At 36.7% G+C, this 18327-nt stretch overlaps 1 protein-coding gene across 1 annotated transcript in view; it reads left to right on the plus strand.

The window, feature by feature from the left end:
- The window catches only part of LOC128983467 (cell division cycle 5-like protein), a 75632-nt gene that overhangs the window by 25222 nt on the left and 32083 nt on the right, over positions 1 to 18327 (plus strand). The window contains exons 8-13 of the mRNA XM_054402764.1: positions 636 to 778; positions 2923 to 3097; positions 4163 to 4281; positions 5231 to 5395; positions 10944 to 11051; positions 12946 to 13119. Coding sequence (XP_054258739.1) covers positions 636 to 778; positions 2923 to 3097; positions 4163 to 4281; positions 5231 to 5395; positions 10944 to 11051; positions 12946 to 13119 — 884 coding nt within the window. The remainder of the gene's footprint in view (positions 1 to 635; positions 779 to 2922; positions 3098 to 4162; positions 4282 to 5230; positions 5396 to 10943; positions 11052 to 12945; positions 13120 to 18327) is intronic.

The raw sequence follows: 18327 nt of genomic DNA on the forward strand, positions 1-18327 counted from the left end.
CAATCCTAAGGACTGGTTGTTGATGTTTGGTATTGTATAGGTAGCACGCCTGGGTTCTAGACCCCCAGGACAGGTAGTCCAATGGCTACTCCAATCCCACTGAGAGACAAACTCAGTATCAATCCTAAGGACTGGTTGTTGATGTTTGGTATTGTATAGGTAGCACGCCTGGGTTCTAGACCCCCAGGACAGGTAGTCCAATGGCTACTCCAATCCCACTGAGAGACAAACTCAGTATCAATCCTAAGGACTGGTTGTTGATGTTTGGTATTGTATAGGTAGCACGCCTGGGTTCTAGACCCCCAGGACAGGTAGTCCAATGGCTACTCCAATCCCACTGAGAGACAAACTCAGTATCAATCCTAAGGACTGGTTGTTGATGTTTGGTATTGTATAGAAAGTATGCCTGGGTTCCAGACCCCCAGGACAGGTAGTCCAATGGCTACTCCAATCCCACTGAGAGACAAACTCAGTATCAACCCTAAGGACTGGTTGTTGATGTTTGGTATTGTATAGGTAGCACGCCTGGGTTCCAGACCCCCAGGACAGGTAGTCCAATGGCTACTCCAATCCCACTGAGAGACAAACTCAGTATCAACCCTAAGGACTGGTTGTTGATGTTTGGTATTGTATAGGTAGCACGCCTGGTTTCCAGACCCCCAGGACAGGCAGTGCAATGGCTACTCCAACCCCACTGAGAGACAAACTCAGTATCAACCCTGAGGAGCAACTGGATGTACCTGACACTCCTGCAGCAATGCGCAACTACCAGCACCTGGTAAGTACACTGGAGAACTGCCCATTTGTAGGATCTTAATTAATGAAAATATATATTTCTTAGTTATGACTGTTAATGTATGTAGATGAAATCTTTAAAAAACTTAGATTTAAAGCCCTATTTTATGTTTGAACTGTTATTGATCTGGTAAGGATCTTGCTAAAGTATAAGGATGTATGTTGGGTATCTGCGTTGCGTTGAATTAAAGGTTGAAAATAAACTTATAATAAAAAAATGACTAAAGAGCTTTGTGGACTGTAAAATTGTGTATATTTTATTTTCATAAGAAACAATGAATATAGGTAACAGATGTTAATTAAATCAGCACAAAACAAATGTTATAGAGAAAACAAGCAATATGATAATTTGACAAAGAGTATCAAACAATGTATATAAATAATTCTGGCCAACAAGTTAGGTCTCGTTCATAAGAAAGTGGAAAATGCCGATTGTCGTGCCTTTGGAACAAGGATGTGGTATGGTGTCATAAAAACTATTTTGCATTGGCATATATGGGGGCCTACTTGGTCCTCAGCCTGGCTCTACAGCTTATACAAACATCTTGGTAAGAGACTATTGTAATAATTTTTTTGCCAAAATACGCTATTTTAATGTACTTTAATGAGTTTTACCAGACACCAATCAGCTGGTTATTATATTTTTAGTTATTGAGAAGGCCTAGTGTTTGTTGCAATTGTCAGTGACTTATAAGGTGTACGTCATTAAGTAAGTGTTACAATGAGCTAATTAATGGCCTAAAATGCATTTTGATGAGTTAGAAATAGACATACAAGAGGAAGCAAATCTAGTTACGCTAAACCTACTGCCTGAAAAATCTAAGGATAGGTATGAAAAGGAGTAAATTTTTGTAAGGAAAACAACGTGAGGATAGTAAATGACGATTGCATGCTAGTTTATATATCTCATCAAAATCTATGAATCCTTCAAGTCTTTGGTCAAAATTTTCCATGATAAAAAGCTCTTTGTTAATTAAAGATAATTTAGACTGTGATAAATTCTCTAAAACAATCGCTTTCCTTAAGCGTGTTTCTACTGGTTACAAACCTAAAAAGTCCAAAACATTACCTTATTACCATCTTCTTGGCCGTTGACCCATCGTATAATGGGAATAGGCTGTGTCTGCGTAAAAACTACTTATTTTATTTCCGCACATATGTATATGACTCACAAGTTTAAAATATGTAAAAAAACATAATTTTAGTATGTACTCATGGCGGTCGCTATGTTCTACTTCAGCTCATCCAAACTACCTTCCAGGAATTCCTTTATTGAGAAGTAGGGATTTTTACGGAAAAAATTTCCTGTGGTGGTTTTAAACTTTCTGCTGGCGAGGGTCTTAATGGCAGCTGGGAGTTTGTTGAAGAAACGGATGGCGCTTCCAGGGAATGAGTCCCTATTTCTACTGAGGCGAGTGCGAGGTACATCGAGTTGATTTCGGCCTCTTGTATTGAATGTCAGCCCTGTCCACCAGGCCCAGTTCATTGTTCTTGATTTCCTGCATGCATGCCCATATGCAGTGGCTATAGATGTTCAAGATGCCCAGGTTTTTGAAGATGGGTTTGCTATGCTCATGGCGATGGCTGCTTGTTATAATGCGCACAGCTTTCTTCTGGAGCTTCAAAACTCTAGCTGCTCCAGCAGCGTGTCCCCAGAGATGTATGCCATAAGAGATATGACAATGAAACATAGCATAGTACACCATAACCAGGTAGGAACCTGTAACACACTTCTTCAATCTCCTCAGTAGAAATATGACACGAGCCAGCTTAGTGCATACATGTTTGACGTGATCGCTCCAGTCCAGTGTTGAGTCAAGGTAGAAACCCAATAGTTTAACACTCCCACCGATGTTGTTTGGGGTGCGTGACAGAGTGCAAGTCAACCAGTTTGTCTTGGTCTCATTTAGTTGCAGTTTGTTTGCCCTGAACCACAGCTCCACATCTTTCAGATTATTTTTCACTAGTTCCTCTGCAAGGAGCGGTGTTTTTCCTCTGATATACAAGGTAGTATCGTCAGCAAACAGCACAAGATTTCCATGCTACCCCAAGTCGTTAATGGCAATCAGGAAGAGAAGTGGCCCGAGAACTGAGCCCTGAGGGACACTGATGTTGATGTATTTTCAGGTAAAGGAGCAGCTAAGGGTAGGACTGAGCACTTTGCCAGTGCCTAGGAATGACTATGAGATTGTAGTGCCAGAGGATGACATGGACACTGATGCTAAGCCTCAGAGTAGCCAACTCTCTATTGAGGACCAGGCGGATGTTGATCTAAGAGCACTACAGACTCTCCAAGCTCAGAGTATGTACATACTTAAAGTAGAAAATAATTTTGTTTATCTATGAAGGGATATTTTGACTTGTTTGGTATGTTTTTTTTTTTAGTTTGGCAGGTCTTATATATTAATAGGCATGCATGTTTTCTTTAAAACTTTTTTCTCAGCTTGTGTGCACTGCAGGGAAAATCTACGCATACTGTTAGAAAGATATTTTCCCCTAGATGTGCAGAATCCCTTTATAAATTGAAATAGGCTAAAAAAAAAACACAAAATATGAATAAAAAATAACATGGGCCTTATGGGTTGCCTTGCTGGTGACAAAATAACAACAAAATATTAACAGAAAATCAAACAAATGGAAGAAATCCCAATCACATATTTTATTTACAGCGTGGAGTGAAAATAGATAAGTCTGTACAGTACATATTTTTGGTCGAGTTTTCAACCACTGGACGACCTCTACTCAATATAAATTTTAGGTACCTACTGTTTACGCAATTCATATTTGTAATTGCACTACAGCCGTTTCGTAGATTACATCATCGTCGGATGCGTAGTGGTACACTAAAGTATTAAAATTTTTCCTGAGATTTCTTGATTTTCATTGCATTAACGGTTAATAAATAATACATACACAAGACACAACATGAAAACATTAACACGTGCACACCTTAAAAGATAAGTCTTCTAGTCTTCCACCTCACTGCAAGAGTTAGGTGGAAGACTGGAACAGATAATAACACATGTACCAACATAGCTGCTCAAATTATTCCGTGTCCTGTTTAATTTAATTATTTTCTGAAAACATTGATATGGCTGCTGAATTTGTCTGGGAGTTAGTTAATGATCAAGCAGGGTTCTTTGGCTGTACTGGTATCTATGTGAAATTTTCCATACAAGTTTGTGACATTTTCTGCCAATTTGAAGTATTTCTAAACAGTTGATTTTGGAATAGTGTAACTTTTAAACTGTTTAGAGTGTTAATACACAGTCAATTTGTCATGAGATTAGTGTAAGATTTGTTTTGCTCAAATTAAATCGATCAATGCTCCTAGAAATAGGAATTACCAACGTAATGTTATTTACAGAAGAAGAAGAGCTACGAAGGAGATCACAAGTTATCCAACGTAGTCTACCCAGGCCATCAGAGATAAATATTGTGCTTCGTCCTCCCAACACTGATCCTCCCCTCACAGAACTACAGAAGGTTTTACATGTCTTATCTATATATATATTATAATATAATTTAACTTAATAGCAAAAATTACAACAGATAAAATTATCTTACAAATAGGAGTTGTTAACAATGATACTATTTTTACTACTACTTAGTGTATGTATACCTTACCCCTAACAAGGCTATCTGTGACTTCCATGAGAAGATAGAACCCAGCTAATGACACAAGATTATTTTCATAGGCATTAAAGGTTTTTGCATTGCTGTAGCGGTTTTAGTTAAAATTGCCATCTTAAGGGTGTAGTAAATGTGTAATTGTTTAATCAGTGTGATGTTGTTAAATATAGCATTGTTTTAAACTTTTTAAATTGATTTTATTTCTATTCTTATTTTTGTAAGTTAAATCTCTTTTTTTATAGGTCTACATATTTTTTGTAGTTTACTGCCTGCCAAGTAAGAAAAAAAATCTTGTTTATTTGACCACACTTGTGTTATTGTGAGCGGCAATCTGATAACAAATATAATTTATACCTACTATTATATAAAAAAAGTCTTATCTTGAAAAAAGTATATTTCATAAGATTTTCAGATGTATGAGGAACTCAAATGTTTCATGTTACTTGTAACCACTTAGCTTAATTATTTCTTGATTTCTTTGTATAAAAAATAAAAATAGTACAACAATCCTTACTTTTTCTCCGTGTCATCTGCATCTCAACAACAACTTATTTGCTGTGTAGTGATTGTAAAGGGGGGAGTGAGAATCACGGGCTCAGGCGGTATTTATTACTAGTGTGGCATGATCAAACCGCTTCATATGTTCTGTCCGTCATAAACCTAGGAAATATGTTCACTTATCCCGTAAGTTGGCCAACTACAAGTGTATTCCTGGCCTTAGATTTTCTTCTAGTGTTATTCTGTGTCATTTATATTTTATTTAAATAGAATTAAAGATGGTTGAATCAGTAAAATATTGCAGGCTGAAGAGCTAATCAAGCAAGAGATGATCACGATGCTGCATTACGATGCTCTACACAACCCCACAGATGTGAAGAAACAGGCTAGTGTGGTAGGCCAGGCTCAGCACATGGCTTACCTGGAGCAGAGGCCATACCAAGTGTACACTCCTGAGGATATGGCCAAGGTATTGATAGCATATACATTGTAAGAGTATACATTGGAAGAGGGGTTTAATTACCTTTGCAACTTGTAGATCTTTCAATCTAAGGTGAATTGTTGTCAGTCAGTTATGCAGCTATACTGTGTGTCTCACTAACATGTCGGCACTTGTTTTTCTTGTACCCACAGGTAGTTAGTTTTTGCTACTTTGTGATGGTTACCTTCTTAAAAAAATGTAATAAACATTTAATTTGAATAGAAAGTTTATAAAAAGGGTATTTTGTTGAAACCGACAATGTCATAGCAATTAGAGATTTGTCGATTTCTCAATACCACCGATACTTGGCGGCCATAGATATCGGTATCTGGTCAAAAGTTAATGCCAAAACCTCACACGCCTGCTCGTACAATTGAAAAATTGCTGTGACTCTGCATGACAATGATGACTTTTCCATGACTGCGGGAGAGGATGAATATGTCAAGATGATCAAAATGTTGCTGTGATAGCAGAAGACGACTGCGGTAGATGATCACTATATTACCCCGAGTTTAGTTTGATCCAACATCTCAGGCTGGCACACCTCTAGTTATGCTAACAAAATTTGATATTTTTTGTAATATCTTCATTTATTTTTATATGGTTTTTTTATTATGTGTTTAGAAGATTTTTAACTTAAATTGGCTAGTAATAATATTTTGTTAATGCGTTAATTTTTTTCTTTACTTGAAAAACATCTCATTACTCCAAAATTACTTTATAGAAGGGTATAAAGAGAGGGGTTGGTGTAGTTGTAGTATAACAAATACAGAAATACTAAAATATCATACAGAAATATTGGTAAAATAAAATAAATGGCCTCGAGAATTGGTTTTCCAGTTATCGGTGTAGAGAATCCATAAGTTTTGGTATCGGCAAATCCCTAATTGCAATGTTTAATCTATAATTTCCAGGCAAATTAGTTGTATCTTTTGGCCATGATTTAAAATTTGCAATCCACATTGATGCAAAATTACATTTAAACATGGTCCACGTTTAGCAAGACTGCCAGTGCAACTCCAAGGAACGAGGATCAGAGGCGCTAAAATTGTTATCTCTATCACTGTTGCTGTCAAAACGTATCATTTGTAGGTTAAATTTAAATTAAATATAATTAAACTGTCATAACCTAACCAAACTAACCAAACTTGCTAATAATGAAAAACTCGGATGAAGGTTTACTAATCGAAAAAATAGTTCTGTTCTAAAAATAAAATTATAAAATAAATGTCTCAAATTCAATTTTATAATTTTTAAATTATAAAATTAAACTGTCATAACCTAACCAAACCAACCAAACTTGCTGATATGAAAAAAAATTGTTGACAAAAAGTTAGTGCTATCAGTGGGATTCGAACCCGGCACCTTCCGATTATCAGCCCGACACGCTATCCACTACACCACCAAGGCTCATGACTCAGTTCCGTATCGTTGCGGTAATGGTTGACGTCACGCCATCGGCACGGAGCAGTGGTGGGGGGTTTTCTGATCTGATCCTCGTTCCTAGAAGTTGCACTGGCAGTCTAGACGCTTATGCCACATACTGTTTGCAGGCAAGATCAAAACAACAGCTGATACAAATTTATACACCCAAATTTTAGTCATAAACTTTTGATTCGAACAGTTCCTTCTCAGTATTTAATTTAATCTTAACCCATTGACAACGATTTTTTTATTCCTCTATTAATAGTTTTTTTTAGGTTATAACCTTTGAAGTTCTTCACCATAATATATCTATTTTTAAAACCTTGCTAATACCATTGTGACCTCGCAAATATAACATTGTAACAGCTTTTAAATCACATAACACCGTAAGACAATTCGTTTGAAAAAAAAACCAACGAACCAAGAACAAGCCTCTAAAAATGTTATTTACAGTACTGTATCCAATTGGCCAATGTGAGTGTGATAGGGAATATATAGGTGGAACTAAATGCCCACTTCAGGTGCACATAAAACTAGCATAAGAACAACACCAAAAAAGGAGACACGGCCAACTCTAGACTAGTTAAACATGGGAGCGTTTCATAATCTCCAAATTCCATAAGCTCCAAAACTATAACATCCAAATAATCACTGTTCACAATGTCCAAATTTCACAAACTCCAACGATTATTTCACAAAGTCCAACGTTAATAATAAATAAACAGAGCGTTTCACAATGTCCAAATTTCACAAACTCCAACGTTTAAATATCAAATAAACAGAGCGGTTCATAATGTCCATATTTCATAATCTCCAACTGTACAATCTGGGTCAGAAGTCTCTACAGTGGTTGCCACGGTCAGATAGCAGGCACCGTCCGCCGGGGCTTAACTACTGATTATACGTGCATTTTAATGACTGAAGAACACTTAGCTGTGTGACTCAACTATGTGTTAACACATAATGTGCAAATCAAATTTACTTTTTTATATTTTTAATAGCACACAAAAATATTCTCTGTTTATATATATTCACAAATATATATTTCTGTTTGAAATTCAAGCATTCAGCTGAGTTTCTTAACTGTTCCGTCTCTCAATTAACACGTTGACTGCTGAAAACTGATGTGAAACTTCTGTTTATTTGATGTTTAAACGTTGGAGTTTGTGAAATTTGGACATTGTGAATCAGTGATTATTTGAAAGTAGGGATGGACGAGATTGGATTTTTAGTTCGAGACGAGACGAGACGAGATTTTTTATTTCTCATAAAATTTCGAGACGAGATCGAGACGGGATTTCCCTTCTCATACACAACGGGAAATGCACGTTCAAAATTTTTACCTGATTTTGTAACATTGTTAGATGACTGTTTAAATACAAAAATAATGATAATAGGCAAGAATATTTACAATCTTTTATTAAAAAACATCAGCATGATATTTTTTTACTAATCACGCCTAACTTATTAAAAATGCCTACGATTAGGAAACATAGTGATATCAGTTAGGATAGAGTTCAACTTATCCTAAAATAAAATAAATCATAAAATAAAAGCAATATTAATTTTTATAAAATAGTTACTTGTTTTGACTTTTTATAGTAATAAAACATTCCTCACACTGCTTACACTTAACAAAACTTCTCAAATGTTATTAAAGTAATATTATTAAAATAATTAAAGTAATATTTACATTTAAAGAATTAATTAAATAAGAACGCCTTCGCAAAGGAAACGCAACTACAACACGCTCCTGTATTGCGGGTATTGCATTGACTTTCTGCAGGCGTTTTTAATTTTTTTTTTTATTCTTGTCTTGATAAAAATCTCGGCCAAAAAGAAATCTCGTCTCGTGTAACGAGATTTAAAATTTCCCGAAAATTTCCCGAAATTTCGAGACTTGACCATCCCTATTTGAAAGTTATAGTTTTGGAGCTTATGAAATTTGGACATTATGAAACACACTGTTAATTTAATATTTTAACAGTTGGAGTATGTGAAATTTGGACATTATGAACCTCACCCCTAAACATGCTTGGGATAATTATCACAAATTAAAATTCACAGAAGCAGCTCTTATTAAAATAAATAAAGATCCAATCAGTTTAAACAGCATAGAAGTTAGGCCCCTATGGCTTCCTTTTCTATCTGAACATTTTAAAAATAAAAATAAAAATCCCGCCCCAACAACTAATATTTTAGATAGGATAGGAACCTGCAAGAACCCATCACATGACGCTACGCTGCTAGTGCTCCTAGTGGGCGCTTGTAGGAAGTTTCACTTTGCATGGCCAGGGGCGGGTCAGTACTGGCCTTGCCTCTTTGACGTCAAGTTGTTACCTGGTTCCTGGGCCGGCTAGCTTGGTGGCGGAGTGTAGCGTCAGTTCAGTGTTTTGATTGTGTCTGTGTTTAGCTGTAAGGTTGTAAGTATAGCAATATATTAACAGTTCTTCTTTTCAGCGTGTTTATTTTTTTCAACTCTTGTTTCATTATGTACTTGATCTTTTTATTGTTGCATATATGTTGTAAACAGTTGTTTTTTCAGCAAGAAGTTTTTGTGACTGGCCACCTTTTGAAGGTCAATTTAATTTAGTTTAATGTAACATTAGTATACTTTCACTTGATAACGGGAGAAGTGTATCCACCTCCAGAAACGTTGTGTAGTTTAAAACACAAGACACATTGGAAAAGTCCAATTAAATAATATAACATGTTAAAACTAACATCATTATGAATTTTTAAAACTCTGCAATACCATCAACTTCCACCCAAGCCGTACACTGTTTATTTAAGTTGAACACTCCTCTCCAACTAAGCCACACATTACCGAGCTCAATATGGATTGCATATTTACGAGATTTGAACCTGGGCATGTAGAAAGGCCACAAGACTACACTTGTCAGTACAACGCCCTAGCCAACTGAGCTACCATGCCACCGTTGGTTGAACAAGTCGATTGCCAATATAAGCATCTTATGACACTACCGCTCGTAGGTTGGATTCAACTTACTACTTGAGGGCCAGTGGATTAGCTGTACGACTATCCAGTGGTAAAATGCTACACTTGTGAGTCGTTGTCAATGGGTTAAACAATTCTTAATGATAAAACATAATTTAAGATGATAACGCCACTATAATTATTATTAGTCAAACTCATAACATGGAATTTATTTGCCCCTTTCTTAGACCCCTTTTTAACCGACCTCGTATCAACCAATGATCAGATTATACACCCTCGCTCGTAAAATATTACAGTTTGTTTTAACCGACCTTGTTTTGAGAGCAGTTTGGTTTAACCGCTGATTTCTATAAATCTCGGCATTTTCGCTCCCACGCTCGGTAAACGGCGATGGGAACAACTCGCTTAACTCTGCAGGATGTTACAGGCTATAAATAAACATCCTGTTTCGTAAAAAAATGGTTGCTTGTATCTTTAATTTCCACGATAAGTTCTGTACTGTATTACAATGGATTTGAAAAGCATCAATTAATATTACTAGACAAATTAAAATAAGAATATTTATAGACTCTTGACTACGACTGTAATTTATTCCACTTAAAGTATTTGTGACCATTACCGTGATTTGGGTTTATTTGTGACTTTTCTATTGTCAATACTTAAAAAATAAAGGAGATAAGTTTAGATTCTTTTGTACATAATGCACACACAACTTTAGAATAATGATTATATCATTCTAAATGAAAAGCACTTCATTTTTTTTTTTAAGTTATTTTTCGGATTGCCCGTTTTAACCAACCTTTTGAGTTGTTTGACCTAGGTCCGGAACCGTTATGGTCGGTTAAGAGGGGCTCTACTGTATTTGGAATATGGAGTTTATCTGTGTAATTTAGATCACCTTTATAAACCTTTACAGATGACTTTGATAAGCACTTGATCCCTCCTTTCCTCCCCCCTCACATTGCCCATAACATTACTTTAAATGTTTGTGTGTTGGATGAGAGCTTGTTTTTTCCGTTGCTAAATTTTTAGCTAAACTGATTCGTGGATAGCAACAAATCAGGTAACCTTTGCTATGAACATTCAATTTTTTGTTCTTTCAATTTATTGTCAATACACTGAGTTGAATATCACTAGCAATGTTTGTGTCAGGCTGAAGAACTGCTGAAGAAGGAGATGGATGTGGTAAAGCAAGGAATGGGCCATGGGGATCTCTCCTTAGAGTCGTTCACACAAGTATGGGAAGAATGTTTGAGTCAAGTGAGTTTATTTTTTACCCAATTTATGCTAATGAGATTATGGAAAGTATTTAAAATTCAAATTATGGAAGTTTGTGTGTTTAGATCCTCTCACAATATGTCGGCTTGATGAGAAACATTTAGCTAAATGAATATAATTATTGTTAAACTTACATTCAGTGTAAGATGTCTAACACCTTGGTTGAAAGCACTGACAAGTTTAATTCTAACGGTTTGGCTCTTAACAATAATAAAACTCAAAGTTTGCTTTTATCTTTGTGTAAAGTTACCCCCAGCTTTGAACACTGTAACATAGGCCATGCTAAACGTTTAGGCATTGTTCTTGAGTCCACGTTAAACTGGAGCCCACACATCCAATGCGTCTGTATTAGGCTTAATAGGGTAATTTGCTTGTTGAGGCATTTACGATATTTGTTACCTAAACGCTTTCTCAGGAGTGCCTACTTTGCTTTTTTCACAGTATTTTGTTGTATGGAATTAGTTTGTGGGGTAATTGTGGTCATGTTTCATGTGTCTTAAAACTGCAAAAAAAGGCTATTAGAGTTATGAACAGACCATCTCGCAATGCACACTGTAGACCTATATTTGTTGTTGAGTAAATCTTGACTGTTGTAAATGTATACTTCTATGTTCCTAAAATTTTGTAAATCATCAGGGCAAGATTACATTTGATTTTGGATTTTCTCGAAACAGGATTCGTTCTGATCGTCCCCAATTTTACCTTGTCGCAACTCGTGAGAGTGACAATGATGACGTCTCCTTAATCGCGGGAAATGTAACCGATATGGCAGGTGAGGTTGATGATGATCTCTCTGCAATTGCGAGAGATATTCACTATGGTCCCGGGAACCCAGGAGACGATGATAATGTCTCCGTGATCTGGGAGATCTTCACGCTGGCACCGTGTCTACAATACATGTCGATGATGGTGCCGTGTCTACAATACATGTTGATGATGGGGCCGTGAATGTGGGGTTAACGATGATTGAGGGAGATGTTAACAATGGTGCCGCTATCGCGGATTATAGTCATTATAATAATGTGATAGGTACAAATTAGAAAAGTTATGACTACTAAAGCTTGCACTGCTTATGTACAGGTATATCACACCATATCAGGCCTCAAACAATCCCAACTCAGTTTTTTAAAAGTAGTTATGGTTGGCTTAAATTCCTGATTGTGGTTTGCTAGCACTGTTTTATTATTAATTAGATTGGTGTTTTACAGTTAAATTGCACCAAAATATGAAAATGTTTGAGTCAATAGTTTTTGTTATCGTACATGTGTACTTTTACCCATTGTTGTATTTTTTTTAAGAACACTGCAAATTTATTTTATTTGTCATTATTGCTATCTGCAAGAATATTTGATCAATATTATTATAGAAACAATCCCTTTTATGTTAGGGGGGAGGGGGAAATTCTGATTTTGTCTCGTCTCATAATGAACTAAAATACAATCCTGTCCATCTATTCCTAGCATACTACTTATGGTATAAAAATTAAATCTTTAAGCAATAAATCTTAGAAAGAGAGAAAATGTTGTAGGAACGTATTCAAATTAATTGTTATATTAATTAATTTAAAGAAAGTTAATTAAGTCTATTAAATTTGTTTCTTCCTATTGAACATCAAAGTTAAAAGAGCACTAACAGCCCATCTGCTTCATATGGATTCTGACCCCCAAGCTATTAAAAGTTTAATAGCTTTTGGGAGAGGGGAAAAATAGTTATAGAAAGGCACCAAGTCCACTTGGAAATTGTAAAGTGTTATGTGGGGTGGGTTTTCACAAATGCTTATGAGGGCAGTGAGCTTGTATTTTATTCCCGACATGCAAGCGTAAAATATTTTTATACAGGTTTCTTTTTTACTAATATATTTAAAATTCTGTTTCAGGTATTGTTTCTTGCAAATCAAAACAGGTACACCAGAGCTAATCTGGCTAGTAAGAAAGATAGATTGGAGTCCTTAGAAAAGCGATTAGAGCAAAATAGAACTCACATGACAAAAGAAGCTAAAAGAGCAGCAAAAATGGAACGGAAAATCAAAATCATAACAGGAGGTTATCAGGTTTGTGTTTGATTTATTTTTAGCCTATTGTTGCTAATAAAACCCGCGCCGCAGCAAACTTGCAGACCTAAAGAATTAAATTTGCATTTTTTCCTAATTTGATTTTCAATTAATTCTATTTAAATAACATTAGGTTAAACGAGTACCTATGTTCACTGCTACAGGGAGGCTAATAATATTTTTTGTAGAATATTAATAGCTTAATATAAAATAAATAAATTTATGAGTTTTATCAAAATAATATCCATAAACAAGCAAACTTAAACAGTTTACAATATCAGGGTTCCCAAAAACATATTTTAATTGAATTCTCACAGTTTTCTGTTAATTTCCCTGACCATACAGCATATTTTAGGTACTGTGAGTTTTCTTGATATTTATGTTAAGTATTTATTGCTTAAAAACATAATTTTCTATTTAACACGGCCTCAGGGGCGGACTGGGTACTCCATTAGGGCGTAAACCTTGACCAGCCTGAGGGCGCATACCGGGGGGTCTCGCATACCCCCCAGGACACGGGGGGGGGTCCGCCCCCGGAAAATTTTTTAAAAATTATACCTGTAAACTCGCATTTTTAGGCAATCTAGATGCATTAACAGTGGAAAATCAGAAATCAGATAACTGACACTTGACCCATGTTTGGATTACAAAATTTAGACTATTTACCCACACGACTTGGTGCTACTCTGACAGTAAATATCCAAACAAAATCACAAATGATTTTCTAAGGTTCTTTTGTATTATATTTGCGTATTTTCACTATTTTCCCTCGCATGATTTGGCTGCATACATAGGCCTACAATATAAATCATGTGCTTCCTGTTTACAACCTGAACCTGCAGCTGCTGTACAATGGCACTCTAAATAACAGAAGTTACATATTTTAGATTTCTATGATATTATTTTAACCCAAACAATATGCTTTTATCGTTAACAAAACAAATGTATTGACTGAAACTGTTTTAGCATGACATTAAGTCAAAACTGTAACCCTAAAAAGGTGTTTTATTATTTTGATTTAACTGCCAACTACAAAAATGAAATAAACTATAATTTGTTAATTTGTTTTAAATTTATATTTGTTCTCATCATGTTTAAGATTAACTTTATTAAGGTTGGTTTTGTTTAGGCTTATAACTTAGTCAGATTTTGTATTGACGAGACGGAAATGAAAGTATGAGTTAGTTTTGAAAAAAGTCAATTTTATTAACAACTAAACTAATTACACAAAAATTACAGTCTATTCAACTATTCAATAGATCAAGAGCCTCTTCATTTCATCGCTCTTTTCACATAGCTTAGCTATTACAACATCGTTGTCTATGGAAGTGACCCTCTCTCTTTCTATTTGCATCATAATAAGAGCCTCTAAATTATCTTGGTTCAATGTTGCCCGAAGTCTTGATTTTACAAATTTGAGTGTTGAGAATGTTCTCTCACAGCTAACTTGTGTCAAAGGGATGGTCAAGATAAATTTATAGACTTTGTATAGTTCAGGAAATGATACTGAGTACATGTTGTACTCATATATCACATTGAAAACACACTTGATACACTGCTTGCATTCTGATGTGTAAGAGCAAGTCTTATATTCCTCCTCATCTTCGCATGTCTTAGTTTCATCTTCATCTTCAGTGGATTCATCATTGCTCGACTCACTTTTAGATTTCAACTCTGAAAATCTTTCTTCGATTGTCAAGTTTAAATCAGACCATACTCTGAACAAGTATTGGAGTTCTTCTTTCAGTTTTTCTCTGTCTACATCTTGCACCAACGTGCAAATTTTCTCCAAGGCATTTGGGGGCAGTCCATTTTTCTTAAACTCGGGAAATCTTCTAGGGTCGAAGCAAGACAGGTCCAAATATAAGTGTTTTTGGTCAGAAAATCTTGAGTTCAACGTTCCATTTATTTTGTCCATTATGACATTATAAACTTTTATCCTGAACTGGTCTTCTTCAGTTGATTTGACAAAGGCATCTTCAGTTGAGTCACCATGTACTCTCTTGGCGGTTCGTTTCCTTTTTTTGGGCAATTCTGTCTCAATGCACAGTTTGTCTGCATCTAAAGAAGGGTCTTCATCTAACTTTTTGTCGATGGATGCAGTCATGTAAGACACAAATCTGTCAGCAGCCTTCTTAACATTTTCAAATTCAAACTCGTTACGAAGTTTTCCCAAAGACTTTTGTGCTGCGGCAACTAATGCCCATGCTTGGGTGAAGTCAAGATTTTGGGTTTGTAAGTAGTCCGACAATGGCGTGGTGGAACTGAAGATTTTAAGAAAAGTCATAGAAATCAAAATGGTTTCATAGGAAAGGAACTTTGACAGAAGTGCGTTGGCCTCATTTCTAGTCTTTGGATTGAATTCAGATGAATTGCTGATTATACAGAGAGTGATAACGAGGTCAGGATAAACCAGTTTTGTCATATCTTTGTTTTCTGTTCCATCATCTGAGAACCAGCAAGAAGAGAACCCAAAAATCTTAGTTGCAGCATCACTTCTTGATCGCCATCTTGTTGCTCCAATTGATGTCAATCGAATCTTTGGATTTCTCTCCAAGTAAACGTTCAGCCTCTTACAAGATTCCTTTATGAAAACTTGGGTCTCTTGTAAAAGTCCAAAAAATGAGATGGTTACTGGTAAACATTGAACAGTATCTGTCATAACTAGGTTTAAAACATGTGCGTAACACCATGTGTGTGTGTGGTTGGGAACCAGTTGTTTCAATTTAGCGGCAAGTCCATTATACTCTCCACTCATGTTAGATGCTCCATCAAAGGCATCAGCAACACAGTGCTTTACATTCAGTCCATTAGCCTCCAACAGAGTCAGCAAAGTTTGTAATAGTCCTTCTGCAGTAGTTGACTGTACAGTAACCAATCCTAACAGCTTTTCTTTCACTTCTTTTCCATGAACATACCTCAATACAATTGCACATTGGTCATACCCTGATACGTCTATGGTTGTATCCATGAGAACAGAAAAGATTACAGATTGCTTTATTTCCTTCACGAGGTCAGCTACCATAACTTCTTTGATAATTGAAACAATATTCATTACTGTAGTCTTACTTAAAAATGTTGTTTGACTCCCTCTTCCACCTCTTTGTCTTGCTCCCTTTCTCCCTTTTTCTCTTTCTTTATCTTTTTCTTGTTCCCTTTTGTTTTGCCTCTTCTCTAAAGCAGCGGTACTAGTACTGATAACATTTTTAACATGTTTTCCTAATGAATCATCATAGCTAGAAAGTAAAAGAAAGATTTCTAGAAAATTTCCATGATTGAAAGAGGGGTTACCAAGGCTATAACCTTCTTCGTGCCTTTTACCTCTCAAAGCAAGGCCCTGTTTACCAATCAACTTAATCACATCAATGACTCCATTCACAACCTTTCTTCTTTCGGCCACTTCATGTTTTCGTTTATCCAACTGTTTTTCAAACAACAAAAAATCTATAGACCTTTTTTGATTATGAGCTACAAAACATTTTACAGACTCTAAATGAGACTTGGACTTCTCATGTTCTCCTACTGTTTGCATTACATGTCTATACCTGTCAAATCCTTTACAAAAAATAGAGGAATTGTCAGAGAAAGCCAGACATACACTACAATACAACTTTTTATCTTTTTGATTGTATGAGAGCCAATTGCGTTTGAACCATTCATTAGAATTGCTTTTAAACTTATATACACATTTGTCAAATGGCAAAGGTGATGAGTTTTCATCTTCTGTAAGTTGTTGAGGATGATATTTAAAAAACGCACTGACATCTCTTGGTGTGGGCTTTTGGAAAAAATTTAATGCATTGCATTCATCGTCTTGACTAGGAGTGGCAACTATTTGAGTTGAAGTAATGTGAGAGTGAGAATCTGCTTTCTCGGACTCTTCATTGTCATCATGTCCATCAATAGTCAAAATGTTGGAAGTTGCAACTGAGGTTTTATCTTTGATGGTGACAACAGTTGGAGTTGGACAGTTTTCTTCATTTTCATCAATAGTCAAAATGTTGGAAGTTGCAACTGAGGTTTTATCTTTGATGGTGACAACAGTTGGAGTTGGACAGTTTTCTTCATTTTCATCAATAGTCAAAATGTTGGAAGCTGCAACTGAGGTTTTATCTTTGATGGTGACAACAGTTGGAGTTGGACAGTTTTCTTCATTTTCATCAATAGTCAAAATGTTGGATGTTGCAACTGACGTTTCATCACTGATGGTGACAGCAGTTGTAGTTGGACAGTTTTCTTCATTTTCATTAGGCTTCCTTTGAGAAGTCTGGACCCAAAATGATGTAAGTTTTGTGCAAGATGATGCAGCCTCTTTCCGCTGAGAAGCCTCTTTCTCTTTTTTATACTCATGGCCAGACTTCCGCTTTTTTCTTGGTTTGTCATCCATATCAATCCAACAAATATCTGTAACAACTTATATTGATAGCTCTAATACAGATACATTTTACGTAGGTTGATTTTGTGTGCTGTTAAAACTAGGGATGGACGGGTCCCGAAATTTCGGGAATTTTTCGGGAAAAAAATATTCCCGATTATCGGGACGGGATTACATTTGACTCGGGAATTTTTCGGGACGGGATTTGGTCCGATCGTCGGCGATTTTTCCGCTTCGCGAGTGCCGATAACGCCGTTATTGCAAGCGATAGGTCCGCGAACGCAGGAGACGAAGTCATACCGACGATCGCGCCGTGACCGCGGAGTCCTACGGACGATCGCGCCGTGACCGCGAGTCATACCGACGATCGCGCCGTGACCGCGAGTCATGACGACGATCGCGCCGTGACCGCGGAGTCATACCGACGATCGCGCCATGACCGCGAGGTCCTACCGACGATCGCGCCGTGACCGCAAGTCATACCGACGATCATGCCGTGACCGCGAGTCATAACGACGATCGCGCCGTGATCGCGGAGTCATACCGACGATCATGCCGTGACCGCGAGTCATACCAACGATAACCCCGTGACCGCGGAGTCATACCGACGATCGCGCCGTGACCGCGGAGTCCTACCGACGATCGCGCCGTGACCGCGAGTCATGACGACGATCGCGTCGTGACCGCGAGTCATACCGACGATCGCGCCGTGATCGCGAGTCATGACGACGATCTCGCCGTGACCGTGAGTCATACAGACGATAACCCCGTGACCCGCGAGTCACAAGTTACTATAGGTACCTGGAAATTGTTACCCATTTTTTGGTTTTTAT

Source organism: Macrosteles quadrilineatus, unplaced genomic scaffold (genome assembly GCF_028750875.1).
Source record: "Macrosteles quadrilineatus isolate MER2022 unplaced genomic scaffold, UCM_ALF_1.0 Scaffold_1__1_contigs__length_201487025, whole genome shotgun sequence".
In the NCBI taxonomy this organism is placed as follows: domain Eukaryota; kingdom Metazoa; phylum Arthropoda; class Insecta; order Hemiptera; family Cicadellidae; genus Macrosteles; species Macrosteles quadrilineatus.